Source organism: Phyllostomus hastatus, unplaced genomic scaffold (assembly GCF_019186645.2).
Source record: "Phyllostomus hastatus isolate PE091 unplaced genomic scaffold, TTU_PhHast_1.1 phas_scaffold_55, whole genome shotgun sequence".
In the NCBI taxonomy this organism is placed as follows: Eukaryota; Metazoa; Chordata; class Mammalia; order Chiroptera; family Phyllostomidae; genus Phyllostomus; species Phyllostomus hastatus.
This window is the reverse complement of record NW_025334035.1, coordinates 11,760,280-11,775,319: the sequence shown is the minus strand read 5'-3', so window position 1 is coordinate 11,775,319 and position 15,040 is coordinate 11,760,280. Positions and strand designations below refer to the sequence as shown.

Below are 15,040 nucleotides of genomic sequence, written 5' to 3'. Positions count from 1 at the left end.
CCTAGTTCCCCTTAAAACAGACCTCATGTGTGCCTCTTTCAGGAAGAGCTGCCCTCCTTCACCCTCTCTTCTCAGGGTAGATCACCTTGTGCTGCCTCTTGCACAAGCTCCATATGACACTGCTTACATGCCATTCTGAAAACCTTTATCTATGACTCTGACATGTATGAGTTTCTCTCAGCACACTGACTGGAAGCGTTGCTCAAGCATGCTCATCATACATCAGGAAACAGTGAAGATTCATTCCACCCGATTGCATCTACACAGGGGCGTGCAGGAAGCAGGTGCTCCCTGGGGGTGGGGAGGGGGGCATTCAGGGTGGGGTGGGAGCAGGTGGTAACCAGCAGACAGAGTCCAAGGCTCTAGGACATAGACCCAACTCCAGCTAACAAGGAGGCTATGAAGCCATAGAGGCCTGAAAATGGAAATTCCAGCGATCTGGATCTGACTCCTTCACCTCTTCACAGACTCACAATCTGACTTAGGTGCTCCCTGATGACAACATTACTGACAATGGAGAAGAATTTCAACCCTGCTGGTACCATGAGGACAATGGGAAGTGAGTAAATTGTGTGGTCTGTTTGTGCTAACAGAACATTTCCATGGCTGCAGCAGGTCCCTGGAAGCTGGCTGTGCATGGTGTGCAGGGATCACTGGGCATGCAGAGCAGGACGGTGCAGCTTTAGGCCCCGGAAAGCATGCTCACAACATCAAAGTGTAAAAACAAACATTTTAGGCTCATTATTTTCCAACAGATCCTTATTGACTGAAGGACAAAGAGCCCAGGTGTATTTGCATGAGTGTAGACAGATACTTCACACTCTCACAAAGACACCTGCTTTAGACAGGGTGTGTATCAGTGCAGAGACTTACACTTACTAGTTTTAGTAAGGTCTTCTGATTATTTTGAATTGTTTTATGCCCATTGTTTACTGAATTACCTTGGTAATGTCAGATGGAAATGGCAGAGACCAAAGAGTGGAAAGGGCAGGAAGGAGAGGAAGGCCAAGGTCACTGCTGGGCTTGGGCTGACTGCTCCTTTCTGCCTCTCTTTGCTGGGTCAAACCTTCCACTGAAACGAGCACTGGAATCTTCAAGGTTTCTTCCTTGGTCTTTTCTTTATGCCTCTGTGGTACTGTGATTTGTTATAAGAAATCTTATTTGGTCTTTGTCCACTGTTCCTGGCATGAAGCCCCTAAAGCCCTTGTAAATTCTTATATTAGAGCCACAGGGGCATCTTTTGTTATAACACTTGGGTTTTGTCTTTAGGGATGACTTCAGAGTGATCAAGGTGAGGCAGGTGTCTTTTGGAAAACCCCTAGAAAACTGCAGGATGGGGTGGTGGCCAGGGGAACCAACTGCATGATTAGAGGCTTGGTGCATTCTGTCTCAAGGCTTTAAATATTGCTTATGTCTATCCTATCCAATATAGTAGCCATATGGCTATTTAAATGAAAAGTAACCAAAATAAAAAATTCAAAACTTCAGTCACACTTGCCACATTCTATGTGCTCAAGAGTCCATGTGGCCAGTAGTGACCAGACTAGACAGCACAGATACAGAACATTTCCAGCATTTCATGAAGTTCGGGTATTGTGGATCTAGTCACTGAAGACCCCAAATCTGTCTTTCCAGCTCTGAGTTCCCTTTGAACTCCCAATTTGCTATCCAATTGCTTGCCTGACCTTGCTGCCTGTACACCTCATAGACATCTTAACACAGTTCAAAACAGAATTCATTTGTTGTTTTCCAAATGTTTAATAACCCACATAGAAAAGTGCTGTGAAATTTTAATACGCTGTGATGGTTAACTAGGCCACGGTATCCAGATATTTGGCCACACATTATTCTAGATGTTTCTGTGAAGGTATTTTTAAACTGATAACAACAGATACTATACTTGGTCTTAGCCCAAAGGCTGAGACACAATCTGTGAAGGTATTTTAAAAATGAGATTGATGTTTACAATAGTAGACTTCGGGTAGAGCAAAATACCCTCCATAATGTGGGTGAGCCTCATTTCATCAGTTCACAGCCTTAATAAAAAAGATGGATCTCTCCCTCAGAAGAGGGAATTCGGCAGCAGACTGCCTTCACACTCGAATTGCAGCATCGGTTCTTTCCTGTGTCTCCAGACTGCCAACCTGTCCTGCACATTCTGAATTTCTCTGTCTCTGCAATTATGTGAGGCAATTCCTGTTTCTATGGAGAATCCTAACACACACTCTAAAAAATTAAATCCCTTTGTTTAGTTATTCTCACCATCAGTGCCATAACCATTCTTTGGACTATTTATTTTAATGTGGGATAATCAAAATAGAACTTTTAAAGATATCTACCTATTCCTTCTCCATCTCAGAAAATGGTCCTGTCAAGCCAGACACCTGCAGTCACTGTTGACTCTTTCCTCGGACCCTCCCCTACAACCACTCAGTCACTAAGTCTAGCTGACTCTATTTCCAAGACATATTTCGAATATCTTCCTATACACATTGCCACTGAGACAGGGTAGCGAGAAGACAGGAAAATTCCTTGGCCAGTGGACTAGGGAAACTGAGATGAGAGCTGAACACAGCATGGCCAAGCATTTCATAGCCAGGTGCAGACAGTCACGGGGGGAAGGCCCCTGAGTGCACGGCAGGGGGCAAAATGGGGAAAATGAGGACCTCAGCTCCAGGGTAACCTTTCCTCCCCAGGCCTCTCCTCCCTGGAGACAACATCTAGGTTGAAACACAACCTCAGTTGTGTTTCGGCTCCAGGCCCAGAAAAGCAGCAAAACCAGGTGAGCGATGCCAGAACCTATGCAATAACTAACAACCCCCTGCCCTGGCACTGACCAATCAGTGGAGACCAGGACCCTAAAAGGTCCCACCTAGAAAACTGATGAATGTTCTGCTGAGACCTCCCCTAAAATTCCCGCCTGTGAGAGGGAAATAAAAGCCTCAAGACAAAGGACCCAGCCCTCATGTGTTCTCTATGGGGAGCAGCGGTGCCATTTCACTTCCCTTCTTCCCCCACTTCTTTCTTCACAGGCACACCTGTCTGTCTCCCAAACTCTAGAACAATGAGCAGCAGCAGCTCAACCAGGGCTGACCCCCTGAAGCTCTTCCCAGGGCCCCTTTTCTCTGACTTCCCAGTGAGCTCAGGCAGCCCAGCCTGGGCTCTCCTGTTGCTTCTTCTATACTAAGCCCTTCCTTGTTTCACTGTGCTCGGCTTTAATAACCATACCCTCATAGTTACCTGGACTCATGTTGTGAAATCTTTCCTACATGAAGTTAAGAGACCACACACTACAGTGGGCCACAGATAGACCTGCTGTAAAATCACCACCCCAGCTAATGGGTGAAGCTGGAGAAACCAAGTTCTCACAGTGACCACTCCAAACAGCTGCCCAGCTGGTAGCTTGTTTCAATCTTGTTTTCTTTCCAATTCATTTTGTTTCACAAAACAGCCAGAGATCTTTGAAAAATAGGAATAGTGTCTCTTCATAGACTGGACTCCTTCAACGACTTCCCATAGTACCTGGAGCAAAATGCTAACTTCTAGCAGCAGAGTGACACCCAGGAGCCCTGCAGGCTCTAGTCTACCTACACCCTGCCCACCCTCATGCACCTCAGGCAGCTGGCCTGCCTCTGTGGCCTGGACTGCATCAAGGTGTCTTCTTGCTCTGTGCTTCCCAACCCTGGAAAGCTCCCCTTAGCTCCAAGCACTGCTGGGCCCTTCATGTTCTTTCTTTAGATGCAGGTGAAGTCATGTCTCCTCAGGAAGACCTCCTCAAGCTCCTCATCTGAATCATCCTCCCACTGTTCACTGTTACCGCACTGTCTCATGGCCCTCCCATGGTTTATAAGTGTGTTTATCATGTTCCTTACAGGTTTCTCACTTGCTGATTGACTGTCTCATGAGGGTGGAGAATATGTCTGCATTGCTCCCTGCTGTCTGTATTACTGCTCATGAAGCTCAGCAGGAAATGCGCGTTGGATGAATGAGTGCAGAGACCACCAAGCGTTTTCCGAAGCACACTGTGCAACAGGATTCTTCAAGGTGTTCCAGGTTGGTGTTTTGACAATTGAGCCTGTGGGCTGCATCTGGCCTGCAGCCTGTTATTATAAATAAAGTTTTGTTGCAACACAGCCTGCCCACATTGCCCATGATGACTTGGGCACTCCAATGGTAGACTTGAGCCATAACTGAGACCCACGGAGTACACTATTTCGCCCTTAACAGGACAGGTCTGCCAACTCCTGTTGCAGGTACTTCAAAAAAGAAGGCTTGGTAGATGTGATCTATGCCAGGGCAGATGGGGCCACAAAGAGTCTTTAATGAAGGACCTAAAGCCCCGACTGCACCAACGAGCACAGCCAATCTCTAAAAATATGACAGAAAGTACTGTTTCCCAAGTGTATTTGAGCAGGGAACTCTTTCGTGATGTTTGTTGGTTCTTTGAAGACTTTGGAAAAAGGGGGCCAAGGTCTCCATACCATGAAGGTCAGATTCCGTTAGGACTTTCTCTGGAAAACGAGCGACAGGAACTTCTCAGTGGCCATGTAAGCGGGTCTTCACTATGTTTTCCTAGGTAACAAAGGTCTCTGTTGAGAAGTGACCCTGAGAAGCATTTACTGAGGGTGGGGCCCTGTAGTACAGCCACACACTCAGCAGTTATCTGTACCTGGTACCAACATCCTCATTTCTACTTTCTGTCTCTAATCCCCACCCCACCAGGCCGAGTTCTGGAGAACACTCAGGGTGACGGGCAGGGACTCACTTTCTCCTGGCTGTTCAGCTCCTGGTACGGGATGTGAGCGGGCAGGTAGGTATGCAGGAGAGCACAGAAGGCCAAGCCGTCACTCCAGCTGCTGCTGAAATTGGTAATGTCAATGTTCTGTGGGGGGGAAAGCAGTGTTAATTATCCATTGTGCACAGTAACAGAATAGGAATGAGACTGTGGGAAAATGGGTATCCATCTTCGGGCTTGCTGTAATGCAAGACAGGAAACTACTCAAGTCTGCAGGGCGTACATTTAATTTTGGAACCAGGAACAGCCTGGTGTTGCCCAAATCTTGAAAAGGGGCCTTTAAACCTCAAAACACTAAGGAATTTCTGGCTGGTATATTAAAGGCTCTGGGAGCCTTATTATCAAATTAACCCATCTGATAAGCTCTGTCTAGGATTTCCCAGTCTTATTTGACCAAGGAAGACTCATCATCATCACCATCATCATAACCACCATCATCATCAGGTACAGCGCCGATCAACAACAGTTGGACCAAAACAAAAAGATCATGAAAACCTACGGGGCCGTTCTCATGGTTTGCCCCTTGACCTCCCTCTTCTGTCCACAGTGTGAAGGCTTCTCAGCAGGAGAAAACCCTGCTGGCACCCCTAACACTGGGGTCATGAGGGTCACTGGGGGAAAGGAGCTGTCCCTTTGGGACAGGCAGGGACGCTGGAAGCTACTTGGTAAATCATGAGGAAGAAACCCACGTCCAACTTTATATGGCAGCCTATGGCGATGGCGGATCCTGCCAGTGCCTTGGGCTCCTTGTGGCTCTAGTGTACCTCCCCCTCTCACATCTGCACACCTCCCCCTCCTGCTTCTTTCTCCCTGACTTGGCTTATCCCAGCAGGAGTTTCTTCCCTGATTCACAGAGCTTGTCCCAAATGATAATGTCCCAAATGAAATGTCAGTTCCAAAGCCCACTAACTCTTTAATAGTCAGGCAGGGTGCCATCGTGGCTGTGTAAATGCACTGACACAGTCTGGGCAGGGCCAGGTGGAGCCTGCAGAAGTGACACCCACTTAGGGCTGAGTCGGAGCCCCTCTGGTCTGGTCAGAGGACATGGGAAAGTGTGGGGCTCCTTCTCTACTCTCTCCACAGCCACTGGGCGCTGGGAGGCAGTGAGGTCTTCCTCCTCCTCCGGACACCCCATCCTGGGAAGCAGGAAGCTGGCAAAGCCAGCCAAGGTGCAGAGAGGTGGTGAACGGCCTGTCTTTTCTGGAGCAGTGGACACTGACTGCTTCTCCCTCCTTGTGCCCAAGCCACATGCAGCACTCCTCGGTAAAATGCTCACTGCCCTGAAAAGGCGGGGAGGCATCTGTACCAGAAGCCATGGGCGGAAGGAAGTGTGAAGAGGAGCAGGGCATGAGGTTCAGCTGCAAGGGGGTTCAGGGGAGACGTTATAGAATTCCCTGAGTGTGCGTGTAAACTGCAGACAGAAATGTGAAATAAGAAATGTGATACAATGTGTTTCCTGTGAGGTTTCCTGAGGGTTTTAGATGCAAATAGCCTCTAATCTTGTATGAGCTTTTTATCTAGGCTCCCTCAGCATCAGTTTGAGCTATTATGGCCCAGAAAGATGAAGTCAAAAGCTCCAGCTTACAGTAAAGAAACTGAGGCCAGAGGGGGTAGGGGTGGTGCTGCACGTCGCACACACCACTCACCTAAAAAACAGACACGCCAAGAAGCCAGGCCCCATGGGCATTAGGGTCTTTGCTATCAAACCTCTTTTCGCTTCCACCTGGGTTCACGATGATCCTGTGGACCACAGAACCTCCCTAAAGCACCTGCTTGCAGTAATGTGCCTGTTCTCTAACCTGCTGCAACCACATTTACCCAGGGGAGGCTACCTGGCAGGAAGAGACATACAACTGTAACAACGTCCCTTCATACAGTTTTCATGACTCAAGCACAACCAAATTTTAAGAGTTGCTAAGCATCTGCGTTACATAAAAACCTGAGAATGACCTTGTTGGAAGGGGCCTGGCTCAGTGTCAGAGTGAATGTATAAGAGCTGGGCTTCCTAGTAAGCTGATCATCTGGAATTTTGGCTTCAAAAGTCTCTTTTGGTCCAACAGCTATTTGATGAGGCCTACAGGGTGCTTTGGAAATGGGGAACACTTTCATTTTCTAGTTTCTGAAGAGGTTTGTATGTTTACAAAAGCAGAGGAAATACCAGGTGGGGGCTACAACATGCCCAGTTTGCTCGCAGTCCTGAGCACTGGAACCAGACACTGTGGACAGCAGAGCCTGGGTTGGGGGTGTGGGAAGCAGGCCAGGCTGCCAAGGGAATTGGCTCCACTGCTCTTAAGAGACCGAGCCCATTTCCAAACCCATCCAGACCTATAGTGCCTGTGATTTTTGGGAAGGAGAGCAAGACTTTATATCTGGTTACCGTTCATGGTGACTGGGCACCTGCATGGACAGGCCCGGCCCCAACCAGACAGCCTTCTTCTGAAAGGCAACGTAGGCACAGGCAATGCCATGCCCAAGAGGAAGGCCACACTTTAGACAGGAAGCCAAATGCTCCAGGGACAAGATCAAGGTCCCTTAAGTAACTCTCCCTTAAATGGTGCTGGTAATACAGGAAGTGACATTTGTTGAGTATCAATGCTGTGGCTTTGATACTGTGCATTTTCTCATTTAATTCTCAGAACTGCACAGAGAAGTGGTGTTGTACCTAGCTTGTGGGTGAGGAAGCTGAAGCAAAAAGAAATAGCAGTGGTATGAGAGTTAGGATCAAGGTCCAGTCTTGTCAAACTTGAAAAGTGCATGTCCTGTGAAAAATGTCCTTCCTTACTTCTTTCTTCTCTCTCTTCCTCTTCCCCCTTGCCTTCATTCCTTCACAGATTTATACCTAAAGCTTATAGCTTGATAAATCTTTTTTTCTAAAGTTGAAAACACTTTATACATGTATCTCTTGCACTATGTAGGATATAAGACATCATTTTTTTACTTGCACAATTTTTAGAGGCACTTTAAGAGGCCAAAAGGACCCCAAGGAGAGTCCAATATTTTAGTTAACTGCCACTTAAGAATAGTTTTTGATCTGTAAGTATAAATGAGTAATAGGCTAAAATTACTCTCTCAGATATAAAATCTGGTGAGATAAAAGCCAGGGTTGAAAAGATCAATCAAAATGACCTACAAGCTGAGGAGCGCTCAGAAGAGCTCAGAGAGCCCAACACATCAGGACAGACACACTGCAGTGCAGACTCGCATCTGCAGTGAGACCAAGCAAAGCTATGTAAGAACAAAGAGACACTCCCAAGCTACTTTGGTCATCAAATCTAACATCTAGGGCAGGAAACACCTCTCTTCCATGTAACCTGCATTCACTATGTTTCAGACTTTAAATTGTTCGGACACTGGTAGAGATGGAAGGCAGCCAGCTATAATTTGTAATATTATAGTCATTCCAAGAACATATTGCTATCAAATAAAAAATGTGCCCTTCTTACTTCTGAGTGGAACAATCCCAATTCTAGTTCCCTGGGTGTCATTTGAAAGTGTTCATAATCCTATTTGAACATGGGAGTATCAGTAATTCCCAATACAACACAGCTGGCTGAACAATTGAAATGTGTGTATATTTATGATACCTCACATAAGATGATGAAGACCAACTTGCAAAGCACTGTACAAGCCTCCGTGGTTGCTTTTGCTGCTATCATTATGATAAAGTGGTTTGTTACTGCTCACTAGGCTCCATCCAGGAGCTGGGAGGTGCACTGGAGTGAAAGAGGAGCTGGGGAGGCAGCACAGGTTTACACTGCTCGTGTTTTTCATACGAGTCAGTAAGGAGGTGAGTTGACTCCTGCTTTATCAGATCTTCCTTTCATGTCATTCGATTACTGCTTATCTGTGCACCTGTCCAGCCAGAGCCTGAGTGGTGCTCTGGACTCTCAGCAGCAGATCCAGGGAAGATATGGGGAGCCACGAATGGCAGTAGACAGCCACTGAGCAAGGGAAGGGGCTGCAAGTATTAAAGAAACCTGGGCTTCATCAGGGCCAGCAATTTTCCCAGAAGGTCCTGCAGACAGGGCCATGTGGCAGTTCAGGAGTGTGAACAGCAGCCCAGTGCTATCTACCCATGTACTGGGAGGCTGGTTTCCCTGGACTGGAAAAGCATCCAGGTGGGGTGTGTGGGTCCCAGCAATGTGGGCTACAATCCAGTCCCACTGAGACAGGACTATAAGAAGACCCTGAAATTCCTTGCCCAGTGGACTAGGGAAACTGAGACAGACAGCTGAACACAATGGCTGAGTAATTCACAGCCAGGGCAGATATCATCAGGGCAGAAGGTCCCCAGTGTCTGGCAGGGGCAAAACTGAGAAAGCAAGGACCTCAGCCCCAGGGCAATCTCCCCTCTCCAGGCTTCTCCTCCCTGGAAACAATATCTAGTCCTCAGTTGTGTTTCAGCTCCAGGCCCAGAAAAGCAGCAAAATCAGGTGGGCAACACTAGGATCAGATGCCATGACTGAAGACCCCTGCCCAGTCACTGACCCATCAGTGGAGACCAGGACCCTAAAAGGACACACCTGGAGAAGTGATGAATGTTCTACTGAAATCCTCCCCTGAGACCTCCCGTATAATTCCTGCTTGCAAGGGGATAAAAGGCTCAAGACAAAGGAGTCAGTGTGTGTGCTCTCCTTCTGGGGAGCAGCCAGAACCATGCTATTTCCTTTCCCTTCTTCTCCAACACCCGTTCCCCACCCCCAAGCCCTAGACTTCTTTGCTCACAAGCACGTATCTCCTAAACTCTAAGGCAGTGGGCAGCAGTGGCTTGTCCCAGGCTGATCCCCTGAACCTGTCCCCAAGGCCCTCTTTTCTCTGGCTTCCCAAGGAGCTCAGCCAGCCCTGCCTGGGCTTCCCTGTTGCTTCTTCTATGCTAAGTCCTTCCTTGTTTCACTATCTCCAGCTTCAGTAACTGTATCGTCATAGTCACCTGGACTTGTGTTGAGAAATCTTTCTGACGCGAAGTCAAGAACCCACACACTACAGCTGGCCTCGACAGACCCACTGCTGGCCAGGCCCCTGTCCAGTAACAACACCACGATGACCAGAGAGGTAAAGGAAACCATGGCAGGATGGTGCTCACATGCTAATGTGTGGTGTCGTCTCACTGAGCTGGTGGGCAACAGTCCTCCATGCTCATAGCTGCAGCTTCTAACACAGGACAAAAATGAAGGTGAGAAACACAAACCCCCACCCGAGGGTGTTAATACGATATCCTTCTTTTCCTAGTTATCATTCAGCTGAATCTTAGGAGCTCATCAAGGGAATAACTTAGAGGAAAGTGAAATAAGGCCAACAAAGCATTCTACAGGACATGTCTCCAGTTATTTTCCTGAATGAAACTGACCAGGACCATCGTTTTCCTGGACTGGAGGTTCACACCAAGAAGGGGGCAGGAGGATTCTGGGTGCTGACAATACTGTGTTTCTAAACCTGGGCGCTGATTGCAGCCGTCTATTCACTTTCTGAAATTTCAGTGAGCTGCGCACTTGCATGTTGAAAGCAAGAAAGAAACAGAGAGGGGGGAGAAAGAAAGAAAGAGGGATGAAGGAAGAGAGGGAGAAGAAGGGAAGAGGGAAAGCAGAAAAGAGATAGATAGATTGACAGACCCTGATTGTGTCAAGGGACTGAACTGTGGCTGTTAAAAAGAGTGAAAACATTATGGAATTCATGCACAAGATTTCCTTGGAAGAAAAAGCAGAGGAACAGTGAAAAGAAACTTACCCATTATTTTCCCGAGGGAGATGGTGATTACTCATTGAAAATGATCTTTACCTTTCTCTAGGATATAAATACTTCAGAGATATTTCTGAGTGAGAGAACGTTCTGGGGGAAAGAAGTCTTAGAAATAAAAAAGGTAACATTCCAGGCATCTCCAAAATAAGTTAAGTATCTAGGAACACTTAGAAGAAAATTTTGTAAGAAAGAATTTTGTCCTCCTTGGTGCAGAATTTGACACAAGCGAATACCTTGGAGAGTCCATGGGAAGCTAAAAGCCCCAACTCTAGCGAACATCTAAAAATATTCTCTTGGAAAGGTTGAGACTGTAGACAAATAAAGCTCTAAGGGGTGAATGCAGAGGTAGCATTTTCAACTAAGACCGTGGGACGGAGCAAAGCAAAACTCAACCATCCACAATGTTTGCTTCTAGAAAGTCCATTTCATTTGCCTTTGTTGCCTGGCAACACCAACATCTGGTGAAACATTAAGCGCTGGGGAGAGAGCTGCAGGGTGCACACTGAACTGCGTCCTGTGCTGCACTGCACGGAGACCTCTGCGGGACTCTGCAACGGTATGACCTCGTTCCTACCACCTCTTCCATTCCTCTGAGGCTTGCTGGGTTATTCCATCAGATTTCTATGAACAGGTTGACTCTGTGTGCACTGAATGCAAAAGTTTTTTAAAAAGTTAAAAAGAAAAAAGAAAAGCTTCTGGGAAGAAGGCAGGAGACTACTTAGAAAATGCAGTCCATTCACTCCTTGGGAAGTCAGTCATGGGCACAGTGTGACCTAAACATGCTCATTCCCAGGACCTTTGGAGCTTTTCTTGCTGGTTCTTTATAGTCACTGCTGTGGAAACAGACCCTGTTTTTTATTTAGGGGCAACATAACAATGTGAAGATCATAGAGGATAAAAGTAGCTCATTCTTCATTACAGTTCAGCATGTGTAGGGAGAATCCTGGAAGGACCAAACTTACTTTGATATGGTGAGAAAAAATACAGAGCACATGCACATATAAATCTGTTCACTTAGAATCTTAGCTAATGCTGCCTATTCAACCTTCTCTGGACAGGGATTCAGTGCTCATTCCTTGCCCAGGGCAGCCATCTGCACCTACCCAATTTCAGTATCTGCAACCTGATTTCAGGCTATCTGGTAAACTTTGAATAGTGCATCCCTGCATACAGCCAGCAAGCCCTTCCCCATGGACTCACAGAGACCCACATGTGGACCATGGGCCCTCTCTCTGCATTGCTTCTTCCTTCTTGACACCCGGTCCCACAGCCTGCCACTGTGGTCATACCTCCTCTGCTCAGTGGACAGCTGGGCTCAGACTAAACTCCAGGTCCCTGTACCGTGATATGCACATTGTTCCCAAGCAGAGAGCTAGTGACCAGGGGGACCACCTTGTGGGCTTCCCTTCTGTTGAAAATTACTCCTGTGCTACCAGTTATTTTAGAGATAACTTCCAGATGGATAAATTTAAAAACTGAAGTTAAACATGATTAGAAGAAAACATAGATAAATAGGTTTATAATCTTGAGAAAAGAAAGCCATCTCAGGTATAAAATGCAAAAAAGCACTAGAAAAGGATTGAGAAAATCAACCATATAAAGTTAAATTTCTGTATGACAAAAAATTAAAAGTAATATATATACGTATATATGGCAAATTACTAATACCAAAATGTATTTCTACAACCAATAAGAAGAAAAGAAACAACTCAGGTGAAAGCTGCCTGAGGACTGAACCAGTGATGCCCTGCAGGGAAACACAAGTAGCTGGAAACATATAAAAAGGTGTTCAGTCTCACCAGAAACAAAACAAAACTCAACAGCTTGGCAAAAATTAAAAAGACTGTTAATTCACAGAGTTAATGATAATGTGGGGAAATACATATTCTTATATTGGCTGATGGGAATATAAATTTGTATAAACTTTTAGGAAGACAACTGGGTGCATTTTTTAAAGAAAACACAATTTGACCAAATAATTTCATATCTGGGTATCTAGACTAGAGAAAACCATCATACATCTGCCCAAAGACATACCTATAAGAATGTTTATTTGGTCCTGGACAAGTGGCTCAGTTGGTTGGAGCACCATCCCCATGTGCCAAGGTGGAGGTTTTGATCCCTGGTCAGGGTACATACAAGAATCAACCAATGGCCCTGGCTGGTGTGGCTCAGTGGATTGAGTGTAGGCCTGCAAACCAAAGGGTTGCTAGTTTGATTCCCAGTCAGGGCAGATGCCTGTGCTGTGGGCCAGGTCCCCAGCAGGGGGCATGCAACAGGCAACCACATATTGATGTTTCTTTCCCTCTCTCCTGTCCCTATTCTCTAAAAAAATAAAATAAAATAAAATAAAATAAAATAAAATAAAAAGAATCAAACCAATGAATGCATAAATGGAATAAGTTAATGTTTCTCTCTCTTAAATCAATACATTTTTTAAAATATGTCTGAAAAAAGAATGTTTACTGTAGCCATCACTAGTCAGAATGGAGAACTAAAAACATCCTACTTGTCTATCAATTAAACTAAGTAAACCTTTGCGGGGGGCGGGTAATTTTCATTTAAAAAAATCTTTAACTCAGGTTTCTAATCTGTAAATCTTATGAAGCTGATGGAAAAACTGATGTTCTGATTTTGATGAGTTTGCTATATGCATATGTTTCAGATACTTGATGCTTTTCACTCATTATTGGATAAATGTCAACGTAGAAGGCTGGTCCTGTTCTTTTCTACATTATCACCAGCTAAGTGGAGGCAATCCGGGTGGGGTGAAGAACAACAATGGACAGATTCAGAACAGAACAAGACTTCAGTAGGCCAGAAACAGGGGCCCAGTTACGTGACATAACATTTAACTTATTTCTTCATCTTCTTTTTTGGGCATATTTTCCAATTTTTCCACAATGACCATGTATTACTTTTACAATTAGGAAAAATAATATATTATTAAAAATATTAATGACATCACACATTGTTCTGTAATGAGTAAATAAGAATCTTAATAATTGTATGTTTCTATTTTGGACTAGATCCTGGAGTAATGCCTTCTTGGGTATTATTTTCCCAAAAAAATTTCTGAGGAAGAAGAGTGAAGACTTGGTTATAGATAAGGGAAGAAATTGCAATTAAGAAGGCACTACAGCCCTGACCAGTGTGGCTCAATTGGCTGGAGTGTCATCCTATAACTGAAAGGTTACAGGTTTGATCCCCAGATTGGGCGCAGATGTGTGTGATCCCTGGTCTGGGAGCCTATGGGAGGCAACAAATTGATGCTTCTCTCTTCCATTGATGTTTCTCTCCCTCCTCCCCCCTCTCTCTAAAACCAATGAGGAAAAAAGAAGAATGTGCTAGGAGGGCAGGCAAGAAATCTTAACATGTTTTTCCTTGTGTGATAGATTAAAGATAGCTAGAGATTCTCTGATATCTTCCAGTTGAGAGGTGGAATCTAAGTCTCCTCTTGAATCTGAGCTGGCTGTAATAATTTGCATGAAGGTAGAGGAAGTAACTTGGGTCTCCCAAGTCTAAGTCATGGGAAACTTTAAGCATCTTCCCAGAGCTCCTGAAACCCACTCCCTGGGAAACTTCAGGCTCCTGAAGTGTGTGGGAGTCCATGCTAGCCAAGGGCAGAGGTTTTCTGAAAAGAGAGTGGCCAGACTGACTGGTCTAGCTTCTAGCCATGTGAGGCCCTGGACATGATGGAGCAGAGAGGAGGAGTCAGGCCTCAACAGCAGACATGTGAACAAAACAGACAGGGCTGTAGTTTGTTACACAGCTACAGTTAACTTCTGAGGCAAGCTACTTCACTTTCACTTTACTTCTTTTATATCCTCAAGCAAAAACTATGGAGTTGCTTTGAAATTCCTTTCCTCTTAGGATCCTATTGTATTACTGCTTTAATCATTTATTTCATCAAATCTGAAAATTTTTGCTTATCTATTAAGATTTTTTAAAAACATGGCCCTACTCAATCTAGTTAATGAAATATCTTTAACACTCTTAAATACAGGAACCACGTTCAGGTCTAATGCACTGTTTGGGTTGTCCATCCTGGAAAACCTGAGGGGGTGAGTGGGTGATGAGGTAGGAGACTTTCTACTCTGGCTTCATAGCATATTCACAATTACTAGAGCAAATCACCTTCATTATTACTCTTTTACAAAATTTTCTTGGCCATTCTTGTTTGTTTTAAATGAATTTTAAATTAAGTTCAAAAAGAAAGAAATCCTCTTGGGATTTTAATTGGAATTTAATTAAAATTCCAATTTGGAACAGAGCTTAATAGAATAACTTACTTTTTAAAAAAGATTTCATTTATTTATTTTTAGAGAGGGAAAGGAGGGAGAAACAGAGAGAGAAACACCAATGTGCGGTTGCTGGGGGCCGTGGCCTGCAACCCAGACATGTGCCTTGACTAGGAATCCAGCCTGCGATGCTTTGGTTTGCAGCCCGCGCTCAATCCACTGAGCTACGCCAGCCAGGTGGAATAACTTACTTTTTAAAAATGATTCT

At 45.2% G+C, this 15,040-nt stretch overlaps 1 protein-coding gene across 5 annotated transcripts in view; it reads right to left on the bottom strand.

The window, feature by feature from the left end:
- The window catches only part of SPECC1 (sperm antigen with calponin homology and coiled-coil domains 1), a 336,370-nt gene that overhangs the window by 28,804 nt on the left and 292,526 nt on the right, over positions 1 to 15,040 (bottom strand). For all 5 annotated transcript variants that reach the window (XM_045824061.1, XM_045824063.1, XM_045824060.1 and 2 more), the window contains one exon: positions 4,766 to 4,882. In XM_045824061.1, coding sequence (XP_045680017.1) covers positions 4,766 to 4,882 — 117 coding nt within the window. The remainder of the gene's footprint in view (positions 1 to 4,765; positions 4,883 to 15,040) is intronic.